The sequence below is a fragment of the Chiloscyllium plagiosum genome, chromosome 1, assembly GCF_004010195.1.
Source record: "Chiloscyllium plagiosum isolate BGI_BamShark_2017 chromosome 1, ASM401019v2, whole genome shotgun sequence".
NCBI classification, from domain to species: domain Eukaryota; kingdom Metazoa; phylum Chordata; class Chondrichthyes; order Orectolobiformes; family Hemiscylliidae; genus Chiloscyllium; species Chiloscyllium plagiosum.
The window spans coordinates 129512968-129534150 of NC_057710.1; the positions used below are offsets into that span (position 1 = coordinate 129512968).

The window sequence follows — 21183 nt, forward strand, 5'->3', positions numbered from 1 at the left end:
CTGTTCTATGTAGCCGACAAAGAGACAGGCATAGCTGGGGCCCATACGTGTGCCCATGGCTACCCCTTTGGTCTGGAGGAAGTGGGAGGATTCAAAGTAGAAATTGTTAAGGGTGAGGACCAGTTCAGCCAAACGAATGAGAGTATCAGTGGAAGGGTACTGTTGGGGATGTCGGGAGAGGAAGAAACAGAGGGCTTGGAGGCCCTGGTCATGGCGCATGGAGGTGTAGAGGGATTAGATAGGTTGGAAGGTGATAATGTCCATAGGGACTTGGATGTTCTTGTTCTTAAGTCACTGAAAGCTTGCATACAGATGCAGTGAGTAATTCAGAAGACAAATAGAATGTGAGTTTTTATTGTAAGAGGAGCAAAGACTTTCATTGTAAAGAACACTGGATTGCTGCTCCTGAAGAAATGTCTACATTTTTCTGGTTGTCTTACTAAAGGAATGATATACTTGCAACAAAGGTTAACCAGATTGATTCCTGATAGCATTATCATAGATCTCTACAGTGTGGAAACAAGCCATTCTACCTATCAAGTCCAACTCTCCAAAGGGCATCCCTCCCCATCCCTACAACCCTGCATTTCCCATGACTAATCCACTTGGCCTGCACATCCCTGGACACTATGGGCAATTTAGCATGGCCAACTCACAGCTTTGAACTGTGGGAGGAAACCAGAGCATCCAGAGGAAACCTGCATAGACATGAGGAGAACATGCAAACTCCAAATGGACAGTCGCCAAGGGTAGCATTGAACCAGGGTCTCTGGAGCTGCAAGGTGAATCACTTAGCTGCAGTGCTGCCCTGAGGGGAGATTGAGGAGACTAAGTCTATATTCTCTTAAGTTTAGGGGAATGAGAGACAACTTCATGAAAGCTTACAGAAGCATATAAGGGAAAGAAAGATTAAATGGAGAAAAAATGTTTTCATAGCTGTGAATCTGTCAACAGTGATACAATCTCAGAATAAAATGCGAGCCATTTAGGACTTAAATGTGGAAAAACCACTTCACTTGGGTGAATCTTTGGAATTCTCTCCTTAGAGAGTTGTGGAAGCTCATTTATTAAGCAAGTTCAAGACAGAGATTGATAGATTTCTACCAACTGATAACATCAAGGATCTGAGGATAAAACAAAAAAATTACGTTGATGTAGATGATCAACCACGATCGAGAATGACAAAGCAGGTCAACTTCTGCTCCCATGTTGTTATACTTTTATTTTTGTATATTTTTATATTTTTATTGTAAACATTGACTACATCTAGAATTCTAACAAGAAGTGAACTAGTAACTAATGTGTAAGTGATTGATAATGCCTATAAATAGAGCTGGTGATGGGGAAAGGGTTGTGTCTTTCCTGCTGCTGAGCATGTATCAGTCGCTTTGCAAGACTATGAAAGGCATGTACTAAAGCATAAGTTCTGACAAAGAATTATTGAAATTTGGTGCTACAGATGTTGCTTAAATGTAATGCTTCAGTAGGTGCATAGACTTGGTTTGAATGCTTAATTTAGTGTCTCATACTCCAAGCTTAACATCATGATTTAAATCAATATCTAGTCAGAATTTTAATGTTTTATAATCTTGATATACCTGAGAAACATAAAAATGTGCAGAACTCTGAATGCTAAATCTGTCTTTTTGCATACATTTCTGGTTAGCGTGTTGAGGCTAAAGTTTGTCATGCAATGGTAAGAGATTGCATTTAGACTGCTGACATGGAGGAAGTGCACCAACCAGTCAATTGTCTGCATCAGGTAACAGGTTTCGCATTTAATTTACTAAATATACATTGAAGACATAGAAATCATGGGCGAAAATTGCATCTGTGAAGCACTACTAAGTCAGGTATTCAAAATGATGAAAAGCTCTGGAAGAACAGGGGGGAGCAACATGATGGCTCATTGGTTAGCCCCGCTGCCTCACAATGTCAGAGACCCGGGTTTGATTCCACCCCCAGGCAACTGTCTATGTGGAGTTTGCACATTCTCCCCATGTCTGCATAGGTTTCAGTTTCCTCCAAAGATGTGCAGGTTAGGTGCATTAGCCATGCTAAATTGACCACAGTATCATAGAATGCCCATGTTGAAACAGACCACTTGGCCCAACAAGTCCACACTGACCTTCTGAAGAGTAACCCGCCTAGACCTATTCCCTTTACCCCTTTACTCTACATTTACTCCTAATTAATACACTTAATCTAGACATCCCTGAACACTACCGGCAATTTAGCATGGCCAATTCACCTAACGTGTACATCTTTGGATTGTAGGAGGAAACCAGAGCACCCAGAACAAACTCACACAGACACTGGAGAACATGCAAACTCCACACAGATACTTGCCTGAGGCTGGAATTGAACCCGGGTTCCTGACGCTGTGAGGCAGCAGTGACCAGGGATGTGCAGGCTAAGTGGGTTAGCCATGGGAAATGCAGGATTATGGGGTCTTGGTGAGATCCTGTTCAGAGGGTCAGTGTAGACTCAATAGGCCAAGTGGCCTGCTTCCACAACATTGAGCTTTTACAAAACTGCACTTTGAAACACCATTCGGAATTACAGCCCCTTTATTGCCAGCCAAACCAAAGTTAATCAAACATGAAAGAAAGTGGAAGCAAATGGCAATTCAATTAAATTGTAAACAGGGATGTTAAAAGGTCAAATCTATAACTTCCACAATCATTAAATTAACCTTTGAAGGCATTTTGATAGTATTAATACATAAGCAATAACAAATGCCTATGAAGTGGCACATACATTTAAAATGAATTATAGGTTAAACCTTACTGTGTTAGTGAACAGGAATTCTATAATATTAGCTCATTTAGTAGAGCAACTTGTTCTTTAAGGCGTTAAATTCCTATAGCAGCAGATACTTTTGTAAATTTATTATGCAAAAGTACCCTTTAGCAAACTTATCATCTTTTTATTATTATTTTGTTATGTTTTAAATGTTTTTTTCATAACATTCTAGCAGCTATTCTACATACACGTACAGCTGGGAATTCATTGAAACTTGTTATGATCAGACATGAAGAAAGAAGAATAAATTATAATTCAGATTCTTAATGCATCTTATCAAGGTATTCAATTATGATTTAAATCATTAATTATTACTGTGCAATTCTAGTGGCTGAATGTAAGATCAAAAGTCAGAAATTGTCTGTGAAAATAATCAAGTAAGAAGTCTTTAATCTCTTGAATTCAATGTTATTGACAATGTTAAAGATGAAGACTGGTCCTGACATGAAGAATCGGATGAGGTAGCCATATGCCTGACTCATAGCTGCCCAACTTAACCAGAAAGTTAGGGACACTGAAATAATATGCATTGACCTCCCTACCAAGTATTCCAATCTGTGTTTCCATTGGATGAGACTGTGACAGTGGAAAGCTAGAAGGATAGATAATGTTTAAGAATAGAAAAGTCACCTTGGGGTGTTCTTTTGGAACAAAGTAGGTGGAGCTTTAACTTTCTTCCAATTCATGCCATACCTTACTCAGAAGTGTTTGATGCCAAGGAGAAGTGTGAGAAATGTCAAATATTCACTTTCCTAATAGTGACGCTTATTATTTTGACAAGCACAAAAGCTCAGCCCCTTTTGAAATGTGCAACATCAGTGCTTTCCTAAATGTTGTTTCCTCCCATCCTTCATTTTATACTGTCAATCATGACCAACTTACTATCACATGGTCTCCCCAGCTCAGAGAGTGAGATGACCTGACTCACAAATTATTTCGCTGCTGTAATACAACTTTATCAAAGGCTGCCAACTAGTGTCATTTGAATCAGATGAGTTGAATGATGCCATTTCTTTCTTGTCCCTATGAGTTGGAATATCCTGTTTCCAAATGATTCTCCATCTAGTGGCCTGAATGTGACATAAAACAGCTCCCACAATGCTGCAAAGAAATGATTTGCAAATGAACAGGTTTTGTTCACCGCGTGAGGAATTGGATAGCAATTTTTTGACTATGAGGGTCACAACTCCTAGCTTATCTGTGCCTATTGCAATCGAGCTGGACAACATGTGCATGATTGTGGCTAGTGTGCCTCCATAGCTGGTCCTGAATATTGCTAATGAACTTGGAAAATAACCAGGTGCACTGTTTATAGACCATGTGGCACAATCTACATGTGACTATAAAAGGCAGAATGTATCTTAAAGGGAAATTACTCAAAGAGGTTGTTGAAATGTAAACATTTGGAAAGTAAATATCTGGACAAAGGGACCCATAGTAATGGATTTGGCAATGGAGGCATTAATGTTGCAGGTAAGCAAGCGAAGAAATGTCACAATCCCACTGGGATGCTAGAAACCCAAAGGATCAAGCTCAGAATGGAGAGGAGAGGAAGCAGGTGACATGGCCAGTCAACTCCTGAAATCTGAGACCATCGACTGTGTAGCACTGCCACAAAAGGTCTATGGATCTCATATAGGTACTCAAAGTCATATGACATCTCCTACTCCTTATACCATTAGCCTCTCACACAGCTCAATGTATCACATCTCATCTATGATCTACTAGCACTGCCTGATATTCAAAAGTGATATCTTATAACTAGATATTCTACTGACAAAGGCTCAAACCCAGCTCTCTCTGCCTCCACATAGCTCAGAAATTCAGCTGGCTATTTCCCAAAGACCGTCCATAAGAAGAACTGACACTCTTCTCTCTTTTCTCTCTCACAGGACAAGGTAGTGCATAGTCGAAGCAAGCAGAACAGGTTGGAGATGGTCGAGGACACCAGCATCTCGTGAGCCCTCATGAGAGCAGCTGCAGTGGGGTCTGTGGCATCAATGATGCTGCAGGTATTGAGAATGGTAGTATGTTCCTGCTTTAAGCTCCTTCTCAACTCCCAGCACACAATAGTCTTGATATCTGGCATGGAGTGTAAGCTGTTGATGTTATGACCTTGACTCTCTTGTTTGTCACCCAATCTCATTAAACTCACTTGTCCTGAAGGTGTAAGGTGTTAGTCTGAAACCATTATTGACAGACATTGCAAATAAAGTGCATTGACCTCTCAATGAAGTGTTTTAAGTATTAATTATTTTTAATTCCACTTTCCTGCTGTCCTTTCTTGACACCATTTTCAGTCAAGTATCTGTCTAACTCAGTCTTGAAGATATTCAATGATCCAGCCTCCTTCGCTCTCTATGGAAAAGAATTCCAAACACACAATTCTAGATTTCTCTGAGAAGTCTATCATGATCTTGGGAAACATCATCACAGCATTTAACCTGTCAAATCGCCTTTAAAGCCTATATGTTACACTAAGATTATCTCACATTCTTTTAACCTTCAAAGAATAGAGGCCTAACCTGCTCAATTTGTCTTCGTAAGTCAACTCCTTCTTCCCAGAAATCAAGCAGTTAACTTTCACTGAACTGCCTCCAATGCAAGTATATCTCTCCTTAAATATGGAAACCAAAACTGTCCACAGAATCTAAGCTTGATCACACCAGTGTCTGTGCAGCTGTGGTAATGGCATCACTAATATAATCCATTTTCTTTGCAATACAGACAAACATTCAATTTGTCTTCCTATTTACTTGATGTGACTGCAAGCTGACTTTTTGTAATTCATTGTCCCTTATAGTTTGTAAATAGTTGAGTACAAAACTGATCTTTGAGATGCTTTGCTTGTGACAGTTTAAACTAAGATGACTTTCTATATCAAGAAGTTGTCCTGAAGGTGTAAGGTGTTAGCCTGAAACCATTATTGATAATGGTGCCCTGGAGTAATATCATTGAGATCTCAGTATTCAGATAGTTATCACATTTTGTTGTCAGTAGTTGCTTTGTCCCTTCTAAGTGAGAGCAAAAAGAGACCGTGTTCCAGTTCTGCTGCTCAAAATCCATCTTTAATATGTAAAATGTACCACACAGACATAAAATATAAATAGCACATATGACTTTCTTCACACCTGATTAGTTTCAATCTGTTTTCATAACAGGTCAATTTTAGTTCAGATAGTTTTCCTTATCCCCATTTATTTAACAATGTCTTTCCTTAAAACGATTTGAGTCAATGAAAGTCTATTATTAAAACCAGATGATGGAAATGGACAACTAATAGTCCATATTTACCACAATCATGATGTCATGATTGCTTTACATTCCTCCCGTTTGCCGTTTCATTTTCTATTATTTTGGGAGTGCCTTTTATTCTTTATACTGTGAAACAGATACAAAATATTTGTTCATAGTCTCTATTGTTTTGATTTTAAATTATCTAATCACACTCATTAAAGAATCAACATTCACCGTAGTCACTATTTTCCTTGTGAAGTATTTATGGAATCTTTTACCATTTTTATCAAATATTTCTTGTGAGTTTTCTCTCATACTCCACTTTCTGTCATTCTTTCTTTTGTCATCCTTTACTAGTTTTATAGTTTGCCAATCTCTCATTTACTACCAATTAAATATGATCCTTAACTTCCTTACTCAACATATTATTGACTAATTAACTTCCTTGATGCATCATTTTGTAGTATTTTTATTCTTTCTCAATGAAATGTATCTTTAAGAGTTAGGAACTATCCACTTAAATGTCTGCCATCACCTCTATTATTTTACCTCTTCAGGGCGGCACGGTGGCTCAGTGGTTAGCATTGCTGCCTCACAGTACCAGGGAACCAGGTTCGATTCCACCCTCGGACAACTGTCTGTGTGCAGTTTGCACATTATCCCCATGTCTGTGCGGGTTTCCTCCGGATGCTCCGGTTTCCTCCACAGGTGAATTGGCCATGCTAAATTGCCCATTAGTCAGAGGGAAATGTATCTTGGTGGGTTACTCATCGGAGGGCCGGTGTGGACTTGTGGGGCTGAATGGCCTGTTTCCACACTGTAGGGAATTTAATCTAATCTATTTTCACTTTGTCTTCATACTCTGTAATTCCCTTTATTTAGATTTAACATTTTAGTTTCAGATTTATATTTCAGATCCTCAAATCAAATGTGAAATTCCATCGTATTATGATCACTCTTATTGTAAAGATAGTATAATTTTATTCTTCAGTATTGTTGATTGTGGATTGAAATTGGAAAAGAACTGTTTTATAAACCAAAGATTGTTGAAGGATTACTGCAGATTTTAAAAGCAAGCAACCTGAAATTCATTGTAAGCATAGGTCAGGCATTAGTAAGAGAAGGTGCAGATGAACTGAAGCCAATATGTACAAATGTATATTTAAACAACAATATGTAGCTGATAGATCTGTGAGGTAGTGATTGGTCCACAGGTAGCTGAATACCTTGGGGCTGGGTACAGGATAGGAATAAGTTATCTGATCTCCACCAGCTCTCTGTTCTCTCCAGTGAATGCCATTTGAAGCCTGAAGAAAGCCAGTTATTCTTCTTTCAAAAAACAGTTTAAAGCTCTGCCTTTTACTTCATGAGTCAGTAATATTTTATAAGTTTGAATTAGCCACTCTGTGCCTCCTGCAAACCAGTCGAAGCATCCAAAGAAGGAAGACTGAGAAGAACCTTTCATATCAGCACAAGAAACATCCCAGAAGATCCTGTGAACAGAAACCACTGAACTGCTTTCCAAATTTCCCCTTCATCTATAGCACCAATGTCTGTTTTCCATTTGTGTCCACCATTGTGAGGAGAGTCATATAGTCATAGAGATGTACAGTATGGAAACAGACCCTTCAGTCTAACTCGTCCATGCCGACCAGATATCCCAACCTAATCTAGTCCCACCTGCCAGCACCCAGCCCATATCCCTCTAAACCCTTCCTATTCAAATACCCATCCAAATGTCTTTTAAATGTTGCAATTGTACCAGCCTCCACCACTTCCTCTGGCAGCTCATTCCATACACGTACCACCCTCTGCGTGAAAAAGTTGCCCAGTAGGTCTCTTTTATATCTTTCCCCTCTTATCCTAAACCTATGCCCTCTAATTCTGGACTCCCACACCCCAGGGAAAAGGCTTTGTCTATTTACCCTATCCATGCCCCTCATGATTTTGTAAACCTCTATAAGTTCACCCCTCAACCTCCGACGCTCCAGGGAAAATAGCCCCAGCCTGTTCAGCCTCTCCCTATAGCTCAAATCTTCCAACCCTGGCAACATCCTTGTAAATCTTTCCTGAACCCTTTCAAGTTTCACAACATTTTTCCGATAGGAAGGAGACCAGAATTGCACACAATATTTCAACAGTGGCATAACCAATATCATGTACAGCCGCATCATGACCTCCCAACTCCTGTACTCAATACTCTGACCAATAAATGAAAGCATACTAAATGCCTTCTTCACTATCCTATCTACCTGTGACTCCACTTGCAAGGAGCTATGAACCTGTACTCCAAGGTCTCTTTGTTCAGCAACACTCCCTCGGACCTTACCATTAAGTGTATAAGTCCTGAAGGGAGATTAAAGATTTTTAACTAGTAGAGTTATATGCCAATGGTTCATGATTTGATTACCTCTCGCTAGTGTCCATTTACTTGTAATAAATATTAATTTGTATTAAGTATAATAACTTGCCCATGCTTTCTGTCAATCAGGGTCTGAAGATCAGGTATATTGGAGAATAAGGTGTACTTCCACAAAATCTAGCTTTAGTAATGATTCCAGAAATAGTGAGACTTGATTACCAGTATACTGCCCCAGTAAGGCATAACATTATGAAGAAAATGCTTTATGATGAGGTAATTAATAAATCTGGTTTAATTACGCACTGCTTAGTCTAAAATAGATCACTATTTGATCCCAGAACATGTTGTTCCAAGAAACGGTTCTGAATGCACTCTATGAACTCTATCAAAGATTTAGCTTTGGACCTTTTTGAATATATAGGAGAGTGCTAAATGCATGCCAAGATGCTGACTTTGGCCTGCTAGGTATCTTCCTGTCACTGTTAATGAGCATGGAGGCATCTGACTCCAAGTTGGCAGAGAGGGTGGGTCAGATCTTGAACTTGCCTCAGACTCTTTTATCTTCTTGTCTAGCTGCAGATCCAGTGGCTCTGTCATTGCTGACTCCATTCCCATTGCAGAGTTTTTATATACAGGTCATCCAATCTATGTCAGCATGAAGCAACGTTCTCTGGCAAATGCAAGAACTTACCAAATCATCACCAAAAAAAAAATTCACAAATACTTCCAGCCACGTTTCAATAGAAAAAGTTCCAAAAATTCTTTTCTTTGTATTCAAGATGTATGTGTCAGCAGGCCCCATCTTGCATATTCACCCTTCTATTCAGCTGACTAAAAATTGTATACTCTGTTTGCACATTTATTCTCAACGTTTGGGATCCTGATGTTACATCAGCTGACTGGGTGTGTGTTAACACTATAGCACCAAGTCAGTTATTCATTACATCTGCATGTACACATATCTTTGCAGAATGGTGCGCAGATGTTGGCTGTTGGTGCATCATGCCCCTGGAAATGTAGGTAAGCATCTAGCCTTCCAATTTGACTGAATTTCATGGACATTATTTTCTACTTGGAAATATAACCTTTAACCACATGAGGTTTCCAGTGCTCTAAAGTGTTTGAAGTCCAACATCTGTAATATGTACACAATGTAAAGCACAACTACTTTCAATAGAAAGAATCTGACTATTTTGAGCGCACTTCAATAACAGCATTCTACATAAACTAGATGTTTTAGTGAGGTAAGTGATTGACTAAATCAAAGCTAAATTCCTTACTTCAATGTTGAATTCTATTGTTGTAAAATGTAAATAATAAAATGGCTATTAAAAGATACATTTGTTGTTTTTCAGTGTAAATAGCCCTACCTTTTAATCAGGATTTGTAGATTTTCACTTGTCCCATCAATCAGTTGCATGGCTTCTGAATGGATTAATTCCGAACAAGGTTTACCGTTGATTGAGATCATTTCATCTCCCTCACATAGTCCAGCTCTGCAGGCCTTACTCTTCTTCCGGACCTAGAAACATGACAAACACACACTGAACAGTTGCAGCTAGAAAACTGTATGATTTTAAAATTCTGTTGGAACCAATCAAAGTACAATTTAAAAGAACAAAAGTAGTTCTTCAGACATATTCAGCTAAATTTTCTCATTTTTAGTTAAATTGTTTTGACCAGTGAAAGCCTTTCCATCTGGGCTCTGTGACTCAGAATGCCATTTCTCATTCAATCTTCTGTATTCCACCTCATTAATTATACAATGGGACTCCTTTGTGGAAGCAGGCAGCAAAAAAAAAAGGCAGAAATATTTGCCACTACCAGACCTTGTGGTTTTTGTGGTGCTAGTACAATATTTAAACCCCAGGACTCCAGATACTGCAAACGACAAATTACTCCTTGTTTTGTGGTGCTTGACAATTATTACTGAGGAAGTGGTAGAAAAAGGCAAGCTAGCTCCCTGCTTAGTGGGTGGAAACCTGGAGATACTTGTGGTTGGGGTGATGGAGAGAAACACTGTGCCAAAAGAGGCCATGCACCAGACTCCTCCGTCCTGCCCATGAGAAAAAGTTGGGTCAGTGCTATGTCCTGGGCTAAACGGAATGGACAGCCATGCAGAACTTAGGTCAATCATCTTCTGCAATAAGTGCTTCCTTTTTCTGCTACCCCACATTCACGGGGCCAGCACTCTCTCTCACTGTGCCACTGCACACACCTCTCACCAAGGCTCATGCACTCCAATTCTCACTGGTGCATGCATCATGTCCACTCAATGACTCTCACTCATTTCATCTTCATAAACTACTAACCTTTTCTGCCCTCTGTTATTCCTACACACTCACTAGGGACACCTCACCATGTCTGTGGTTCCTGCATCACCACTAAACACTCTCCAATCTACCTCCATCACACTCAATATCTCCTTTAGCCTCATTGCAGAAAGCAATGGTGACAACCCAGGCTGAGAAACCAAGACTGGCAAGGATAGCAAATATTTATTTGTATGTTTGTGTGAGTATGTGCGCAATACATATACTTATAAAATAAATACATATAGTTAATTATTTATTAAGAAATCAATCAAAGCACTGTTCTAAAAGGACAAAAGAAACAGGTAGATTAAAGACATTAAAGATAACAAGGGAATGAGGAGGGTATGCATATGGTGTTGAGATAGAAGATTAGCCATAATTCCAGACTGAATGGTGAAGCATGGCAGATGGATTGAGTGATGCTTTGTTGGTCCTGATTTTCTATGTTTCTATGACATAAGATTCTTTACTCCTTTTGGTACGAGATCTGACTACATAGGAACTTCTCTTTCACTCTCACATTTGGGATTGACAATACAATCATGATACTGTACAGCTAAAATTTCAACCATCATCACCAACCTCATTAATAAGACTGACTCTTAGTAAAGTGACTTTAAAATCCTTATTCTCCTGTTAGCGCAGATGAAATGATATCAGTCCGAGCCCAGAGTGCGATTCAACAATCGGTAACGTTTATTGATACAGTAACACCAGCGGAGACCAACCGAGGTCCCAATCTCGGCTGTTCTGCTGTTCCCACGTGCTGCTACACATTATATACCTTTCTTTGTCAGGATGTGAGGACTTTGAGTTTGAATGGGATGATAGTTCTCCATCATCGCTGGAGTAGGTGCAAATGGTGAGTTTCCTGCCGTCCCAGGAGAGTTGCAGTGTACACACAATAGGGTGCTAATTGGATTATGTAAACGGGTCCGGGTACTATCTGCTTGTCTCTCTCTGTGAGGGCTGGGGCTAGCACCCCCCTTTGTTCCCTTGGGGTGCTGGTGTGTATTAGTCTGTTCGTTCTTGTCTGGTGGATGCCTGTCCTTTATGTCAGGATGGTTCTGTATTGATGAATATGGGTGTGTTTCAGTCAGTCTCTTGATTTAATTAGGAGATGGGTTTCCATATTAATTAGTTCCGGAGTTTCGGTCTATGAGTCATGGTTAGTGTCTGGCCTAGTGTGGATTTGATCTGTCCTCTGGCTCCCATCTCCCGGTCATGTGGGTGGACCGGCAGCTGCCGAGTTCTGTGGGTTTAAGCTGCGGCTGCCATTTAAAACACAAAATGAATTCCTATAGTTTTACCGATGTAGGCATAGTCCCGTGGCAAATGTGGGGCGGCTCTGATGCCCGCTTGCACTCCAAATATAAATTCCTCCTCCTGTCTTATGTCCTCTCTTATTCCGTTCTATACACTCCATGGATTTTGACTGATTTTCAGCACATCTTGCTCTTGTCTCAATTAACATTGGTTGTGCAGTTTTAGTTTTCTTCTGAAAAACATCCCACTTTACTTGATTTTCTTATTTCACCCCCTGCGTTTGAGCAACCTTTTCACTACCACTTCTGCCTTAGGAGCTTTTCTTCAGGTGAAGAAAAGCACTATACATGACAACATTGTTATGAAAATCATGACATGCCACATCTGTCCTCATCTATTTCAAACCGTCGTGACTGTTGTCAATAAATTCTTACATTACTTAACCATAAAATAATGCCCGCCTTTCACAAAGCAATGTCAATTCCATTTTATTGGTTTAGATTTTTTAAAGTATTGACTTATTCTGATCTCCATATTGCACTGCAATAAGTTTTCAGATGTGAAAATTTCATTTCATTTGCTCTTTCTTCCTGTTTAGGTAATAATGTAAAAATGCAACTCTTTAAAGCCTCTGATATTATTCAAGAATCCAGCAAACTACATTACAGCTTATACATACATTTTCCCTCTGTTCTTTGAATATTGTCAGGTCAAATCCATTTCAGTCTATTTCTTTGTTTGGCTTGTATTATTCATTGCTTTCTTTTTATTTGCACTAAACAAAATTAATGCACTTTCACTCTTTCTCCAAACTCTTGGTATTCCTGTGTCTTTTATAATAGCCCATTTTGAAGACTGAAGCAAAATATCTTTTTCTAGCTCTTGCATTTTCTGATCTCTTACTAATGGAAGAATGAGAAAGGATTCTGGGTAATCCAAGATGGAGGATAGGAAATAATTATGGCTATAACAGCTGCTCCTTTTGTGAGGTATTTTAGCTGTTGGAGCTGATTTCCTTGAATTCTAGACGCAGTATTTACTATTTTATAAGCTGTTGTGTTGTATTGGAACTGTGGGGAAAACAAGGGAGACACAGAGAGATAGAGAGAGAAAAAAAGGAAAATCCAGCATTGCTGTCTGAGGAAGTTATGTGGGATACCTTATAGCACAGGAGCAGGTAAGTGCATGGTATTTAAATGTAACCTTGCTGTCTTTTTTAATTGTGAGTTGAGTGGGTTCTTTTTGGTTATATGTTTTATTGAAATCTGTCTCTTGATTAAAATTTAAACTTATAAAATATATGAACTAAGTTAGCCTGGAAGAGTGTTTTTTAGAACAATAAGACTGTGCTATTTTCTGGGTCTGTAGATTGTTAAGGTGCAAAGATGGCCTTTAGAAGAATGATGTGTTCTTCTGGTCGGATGTGGGAGATTAGGGAGAATTTCCATGTTACTGATGATTATGTCTGCAGGAAGTATCTTTGATTGCAAATTTTATCATATTGTATGATATCCCAGTCCTATGTTTCTTTTTTATATCCCAGTCCTATGTTTCTAACCATGCCCGGAGTTCATCTGTCTTCCCTGTCAGGTACTGAAATAAGTTAGAGGCAATGAGGAATTTAAAGAGTGAGGGGTGTGATAGGTGGCAGTAATAGGAAGGGAGAAAGAAACACAGATACAGTCACATAGATGGGTTACTGCCAGGTGAGGTAGGCAGGTAGTGCAGAAATCTTCTGTGGCTATCCCCATCTCAATAAGTATGTTGTTTTGGAAAATGCAGGGTGTGATGAATTCTCAGGGGAATGTAGCACAAACAGCCAAGTTTCTGGTAGTGAGGCAGGCTCTAATGTAATGAAGGGTACATCAGGTGTCAAGTGATCCATTGTGACAGGGGACTCTCTAGTCAGAGACACAGACAGATGTTTCTGTGGCTGACAGTGAGAAATCAGAATGGTGTGTTGCCTCCCTGGGAAGAGGTTCAGGGATATCTCAGAGATGGTGCAGAATGTTCTCAAAGGGGAGCGGGACCAACAGGAGGTCATTGTACATATTGGAACCAACAACATAGGAAGGGAAAAACATGAGATTGTGAAGGGAGAATATGGGAAATTTGGCAGGAATTTAAAAAGGAGGTCCTTGAGGGTAGTAATGTCTGGATTACTCCCAGTGCTACATGCTAGTGAGGATAGGAATAGGAAGCTAGAGCAGATGAAGGCATGGCTGAGGAGTTGGTGCAGGGGAGAAGGATTCACATTTTTGGATCATTGGAATCTCTTCTGGGGTAGAAGAGACCTGTACGAGAAGGATGGATTGCACCTGAATTGGAAGGGGACAACTATATTGGCAGGGAGATTTGCTAGAGCTGCTCAGGAGTATTTAAACTAGTAAGGAGGGTGTGAGACCCAGGGCGATAGTGAAGACAGAGATCAACCTGAGACTAGAACCGTTAGGAAAAGGAGTGAGACAAACCATCAGGCCAGGCAGGCACAAAGCAGCGAACAAGGTAGGACTGATAAATTAAACTGCATTTATTTCAGTACCTGACAGGGAAGGCAGATGAACTCCGGGCATGGTTAGAAACATAGGACTGGGATATCATAGCAATTATAGAGACACGGCACAGGGATGGACAGGACTGGCAGCTTAATGTTCCAGGATACAAATGCCATTGTCTCTTACTGCTACTCCAGCCGATCCATGAAATCTGATAGGATTCTAAAATCTAGTAAAAATCTGCTAACTAAGAAATTAGTAAGTCGTTGCCAATGGTGTCATTGTAGTAATGTCACTTCACTACCAATCAAGAGACTGAGGCTCAAAATTGTTTTAAAGCTTACCACACTGGTAGTCAAATTTAAATTCAGTTAGTAAAATAATCTGGAACTGAAAACTAGTCTTGGTAATGATGGTCATGAAATTATCATTCAATTGTTGTACAAACTCATCTGGTTCACTAATGTCTTTTAGGGATAGAAATCTGTTATTCTTACGTGGACTTGTCTACAACTCACAGCAATATGGTCAACTCCTAATTGCCTTCTGTTATTATTTATCAAGCTACTCAATTCAAGATCAGTTATGGATGCTAACCTTGTCAGTAATGCCCATATACCATACAAGAATAAATTTGTTTTTTAAATTATCATATTAGCTCTTCAGTGTACTGCTGTCTTGTGTTTTATACTCATAAATAAGCTTTGGTCGATGCAAATGTAAAAGTTCCCAGCTCTGTCTAAAGATAGCTTCTGCATAATGAAAGTCATGTATTCTATAATTAAATCTAAATACAGATGACTTTACGCACTTTCCCACCAAATTAAATTTTCAATTCCCATTGAATGCAGTAGAATTTTCTCAAACATTGAAGGTAAAAGGAGTTAATTGTCTGATTTGTTTTCTATAAGGATGTTCAGTTCAATTTCTCATGTGCTGATCTCATGCATAAACTCTTATCTCATTGACAGAATTGTTGAATCAGAAAGTTGTGGATTAAGTTTTTGTTGCAGACTTAAGCTCAAAATCTAGCCTGGTGCTATTTCAGTGCACTACTGCAGCTTACTTCATTATTTTAGATGCCACTTCAGAACCACCAATGCATCTGAGGTGTTGTCTGACAATTCAGGTGAATACAACAAATCCATTGGCATTATTTAAAGAAGTGTGCATCATTTTCTAGTGAATTGCTTGAAATGCCTCCCTCAGTAATAATTAAATCATGTTTACAGCACAGAAACAAGCCAGTCAGCTTAACTGGTCTATGCAGGTGTTTATGCTTCACACAAGCTTCTCCCACTCTAACTGATGTAACCCTAGATACTTATCTTTGCAGTTCTTTTTCCCCTCATGTTTACTTTGCTTTCCCTTAAATTCATCTATGCTATTTGCCTCAATTTCTCTGTGTGGTAATGAGTTCCACAATCTAACCAGTCTCTGGGTCAAGATTTTTTCTGATTGACCTAATGAATTTATTAATGATTATCTTACATTTATGACCATTGACGTTTGTATTGCCCTTCAGTGGGAATATTGCCAATACATCTGCCCCTATCAAACCCTGTTATTACTGAAAATCCCGTTTTCGGCCAGCCTAAAACCACCACCGGGTCAGGCAGCATCCGGGGAGCAGGAAAATGGACATTTCATGCAAAAGCCCTTCATCAGGAATATCATTCTATTCCTGATGAAGGGCTTTTGCCCGAAACGTCAATTTTCCTGCTCCTCGGATGCTGCCTGACCTGCTGTGCTTTTCCAGCACCACTCTAATCTAAACTCTGGTTTCCAGCATCTGCAGTCCTCACTTTTGCCTAAAGCCACCACCACCACCATCCTCCCCAGAATCCCCCAGACGCACACACCCAAACACTCCCACACAATATATCTTCACACCACATGTTATGGATTGTAGACTGTGTGCATCAGCGTTGGAGGAAGCAAGTTTTTTCAGATAACAGTTGGATTGCCAGTCAAGCGGCTGCTTCTTGGATTGTGTTTAAGCTGTACTCATCCAGACAATTCTATCATCCTCCAATTTGTGATTTTTTTTCGATTATAACTGGCTTAGGAGAGTCAGGAGGTACATTTCTTGCTGCAAACTATGAGAAAGTAAGGACTGCAGATGCTGGAGGTCAGAGTCGAAGAGTGTGGTGCTGGAGAAGCACAGCCAGTCAAGCAGCATCCGATGTGCAGGAGAACCAGTGTTTTGAGCATAAGCATTCCTGATGAAGAGCTCAGGCTCAAAATGTCGACTCTCCTGCTCTTCTGTGCTGCCTGACCGACTGTGCTTTTCCAGTACCAGACTCTTGCTGCAAACTGTGCAGTGTGTGACCTATTCTTGCAGCGACAGTGTCGGTATGGCTGGTTCAATTAAGCTCTTGGTCAATTGAGACTTCTAAAATGTTAGCTATGGAGGATGGTAATGGCATTGAATGTCCAGGGAAGTTGGTTGAAGTATTTCTTATTGGAAATTGTGATATTCTGGCTCTTATGTGACTCAAATGTTGTTTGTTGCTTATCAGCCTAAGATTCAAAACGTTCTAGGTCTTGCTGCTTGCAGGATCAGTAGGTCTGGGTGCCATGTTTGCTAAACACGAACCTTGGTCAAAAGATTTAAGAAGTTTTAGTTATTATTCTGATATGGATCTCACTGAAACTTTCTAGGAAAAAAATTATCTTTTGAAGCTGAAGTATTTCAAAATGGAAGTTCTATGTGCAGTAATCATACACTTCATTGGTGGAGTGGGGTTGGGGTTCATTCCTCCCCACTTGTGGATATGAAGGAAGAAGGGTCCATTAAAGTCAGTAGACAGCGTACCTACCACCTACTCTTGCCACTACTATCTTAAAAGCGAGGGGTATCACTCAGCGCCCAGTTTGCCAGTGGAACAATTGAGGCTGTTCAGTGGATAATTGTTTCCCACCTCATCTCACTACTGCTAAAATTTAACCAGTGGCAAGAGGTACCCAGAATAGTGACCTGGTAGAATTCATTGGGTTGACAGGTTAATGGCAAGTTGGGATGATGCTGGTCTTTTCTTAACTGGGTACATGTGAGACTTACCAAGTGATTTTAACTCCATCCCCAAATGTTGCTCTCAACAATTGGCACAATGGCCATACCCTTTCACTTTACACTGTCCCTCACCAGGGCCTGTCAGCTGGACATCTGTTGAGAATCCCATACACTTGACTGAGTCCCCATCCAATGTTGCACTACTCTGTCCTGGACAGCTGGAGTGCTGCCAGCTTCTGATTTACCAGCACCTCTTGGAGGCAGGATGCCCTGTTCCTGTGTTCAGCACATTAACGTCCAATTGACCATAAAATATGTTCAGGTCACCCAATTAATTATTCTCTCCGACTTTTTAACTGAGGACAAAGGGGAAGTGTTCCTTGTAAATTTAAGCCTATCATATACGCAATTTAAGATGTCAATATGTTATATAATTCCTGTTCAGTAGATGTCACTGTTGCTTAACTCATTGTGAGAGCTCTGACAGATTAATTAGTTAGATCAGAGGAAGCTTTGTGAGAGTCAATATCCCTGCATGAAGAGATGCAGGGATATTGACTCAGATCAGATGCAAATAGCAGTTACTTTGTGATATTTCTCATACTACATCACTATCAGATTCTCCTTATAACAATTAATTCTGAAAGGGAATAATTGTGATTTTAGGCAATTGTGTAAAATAGATGATATCAGATCAGTCAGTGATTACACATCTCTGCCTATTTAGGTTTTCACAGTGGAAAGTCAATACTAACCTCTTTAATGAGTTTAAATGAGCATTTTGTAACTTGTCCATGCAGAAAATCACAGAAAATGTCCGCACATTTGTATCAATCTAATGTTCTATTCACAAAGATACAATTTCTCAGACTTTTCAAAATAGCTTCTGCATAAGAGTTTGCTGGTGCATTGTAATGAACCAAGATAGAGTGACGTGACAAAAAAGAAAATAAATGAGAGGAAGTTATAACCTGAAGGATAATGGCCTCCCATGAGAGCTATTTCTTTTTGGTTCACTCAAGCAAAGTAGGCGTTACTGGCTGGGCGAGCATTTATTGCCAATCCCTAGTGTGCTTGAGAAGGTGGTAGTGAGCTGACTGTTTGAACCAGTGCAATTCATTTCCTGCATGTCGATCCACTATGTTATTAGGAAGGATTAGGGTAGGATTTTAACCCAGTGACAGTAAAGAAATTGCAATATACTTTCAAGCCAGGACAGTGAGTAGCTTGGAAGGGAATTTGCAGGTGGTGCTGCTCCCATGTATCTGCTGCCCTTGTCCTTCTAGATGGGTGCAGCCTTAGGTTTGGAAGGTACTACTTAAGGAGTTTTGGTGAATTTCTGTAATGCATCATGTAGATGGTACGCACTGCTGCTTCTGAGGGTCGGTGGGGGAGGGAGTGCATTCTTGTAGATGTGGGCCCAATTAATGGGCTAATTTTTTTTATGGATAGTGTCAATCTTCTTTCATGCTGTTCGGGCTGCATTCATCCAGACAAGTGGAGAATATTCCATCACACTCCTGACCTGAATCTTGTATATGGTGGACAGGCTTTGGGGAGTAAGGAGATAATTTACTCATTGCGCGATTCTCAGTGTCTAACCTGTTCTTGTAGTCAGTTATCTGGCTACTCCAGTTCAGTTTATGGTCAAAAGTAAGTCCTATGATGATAAAGGGAAATTTGGCATTGGTAATGTCATTATACATAATGGTTACGGTATCTTTTCTTGGATATAGCCATTTCCTGGCACTTGAATGGCTCCAATGTTATTTACCACTGGTCTGCCAAGCCTGAATATCTTGCTTCAGTATCTGAGGAGTCCTGAATCATGCCAAATATTTTGCAATTATTTGTGAACGTTCCCACTACTGACCTTGTGATGGAAGGAAGGTCATTGATGAAGCAGCTGAAGATGGTTGGGCTGAGGGTATTGCCCTGACAAACTTCTGCAGAAATATCCTGGAGCTGAGATGACTGACCTTGAACAACCACAAACATTTTTCTATGACTGCAACCAGTGAGGTTTTTGCTAAAGTCACTTGTTTAACATCACTGAAGTATTGTGGGCTCCATATTTGTAGGAAGGAAGCATATGCATTGAAGAGAGTGCAGTAGCAATTTATAAGCAAGGTTCCAGGGATGAGAAACTTCAATTATCAGGATAGATTTAAGAAATTGGGACAATTATCCTTGGGGAAAAGAAGGCTAAAAAGACCTCTCATAGAGATGCTGGGATCAGCACACCAATTCAGTATTTATCTCTCTCCTGACTTAGTATCAGCAATCCCTTTGTCTGCTTCCCTTTATTTTCTCTCTTTCTCTAGACTCTGTCTCCATTTATTCGATTCTACTCCCTCTTTTCCCCACCCACCTACTTCATCTGATGAAGGAGCATGTGAAAGCTTGTGACTTCACATAAACCTGTTGGACCATAACCTGGTGTCATCTGACTTCTGACTTTCTCCCTCCCAGTACAACACCAGCACCTCCACAGCAAAGGCAATTACAGTAGAGGTAGAGACCATTTGAGAAGTCCAACAGTAACTAAGTACAATTACATTTTTCCAAACACAGCCCAGCTTCTACACTCTGCCCACAGCTTTCTGTTTGAATTCTTTCAGTTTGGATTTTGTCTCTCGAACTGCCCTGAGAACCCCTCCAATCACCAATATGTCATCTGACTGTCTCTGTAGAGTGTAATCTGCCCTTGTTTTTATTAACATTTCCTCACATACTATTACCCTTTTATGGTTTTTGTTCCTGTCTCACATCACTATTCATTCATCTGTCTCTGCTTTTACGGTCACTTCCAATGTATTGCAAGGTGCCATCTTGGTTCCCTTCCTATCACTTATATGTTGTTCATCAGGACATTATTTCTCAGCATGTAATCCATTAAACTTAGCCTTGCCCACATTATCCCTGATGTTACTGCAATGTCCAACAAACCTCTCTGGTGAAATGCTCTGGATAACCTTTCTGGAAACCACCAAGATTACAAAGCATCCTGTTTGGCTTCGATCAGAAATTCTGTTGGATTGTCCATGTCCCTGTTGAAGGGAGTAAGGTAAATGGGTTGAGTGCCCAACCACCAGCTTTTACCCACACTATGTTTACCTCCGAATAGGGAAGGTGGGTAGCTGCTGAAATTGGCAGCCCATCCATCACCTGAACATAAATTATTAAGGGTCAATTAGGCTTGTTAAAAGCACAAATCACCTCAGTTATTCTGCCCTCATCATGACATGGGCAGGAGAGGACAGGTTTATAATCAGTTTTTAAAACTGCATGCAAGAAGGGAAGATGCTATCTTTCATGGGATAACTTTAGTTGGCACCCTCGGCAAGACAGTATCCTCCATCCTTTCTCCACACATTTAACTCTAAAACCTAAACACCTCACCACCCACTAAAATGTATAATTCTCATCATCCAATGCCCCTTACCTGGGTCTGGGATCCATTGAGACCTAGGTCTTTTGACTGGATGCAATCTTGGCAGGGTCCACTATCAAACCCTGGTGCTGCCAGAATGGTTGGAGCTACCGACCAATCAGATGGGCTGGCAACTCCAAAGTGTTGAGCTTCCGCACACTAGGGAGCAGTGGACCTACTTTGCACTAATTTAGTTTGCCTGCAGCATTTTATGGCTTCAGGGCTGTTTCCTTCTCCCCATAAACACCCTCCCT

At 40.1% G+C, this 21183-nt stretch overlaps 1 protein-coding gene and 2 long non-coding RNA genes across 4 annotated transcripts in view; 2 read left to right on the forward strand and 1 right to left on the reverse strand.

The window, feature by feature from the left end:
- The window catches only part of LOC122553152, a 9660-nt gene extending 4634 nt beyond the window's left edge, over positions 1-5026 (forward strand). Inside the window, exons 2-3 of the long non-coding RNA XR_006312620.1 lie at positions 2978-3086; positions 4698-5026. This is a non-coding gene — a long non-coding RNA (uncharacterized LOC122553152). The remainder of the gene's footprint in view (positions 1-2977; positions 3087-4697) is intronic.
- LOC122553132 (synaptopodin-2-like) overlaps positions 1-21183 on the reverse strand; it is a 126828-nt gene that overhangs the window by 63215 nt on the left and 42430 nt on the right. For both annotated transcript variants that reach the window (XM_043696708.1, XM_043696698.1), the window contains exon 2: positions 9775-9926. In XM_043696708.1, the coding sequence (XP_043552643.1) occupies positions 9775-9926 (152 nt within the window). The remainder of the gene's footprint in view (positions 1-9774; positions 9927-21183) is intronic.
- LOC122553160 overlaps positions 12943-21183 on the forward strand; it is a 57192-nt gene continuing 48951 nt past the window's right edge. The window contains exon 1 of the long non-coding RNA XR_006312622.1: positions 12943-13162. This is a non-coding gene — a long non-coding RNA (uncharacterized LOC122553160). The remainder of the gene's footprint in view (positions 13163-21183) is intronic.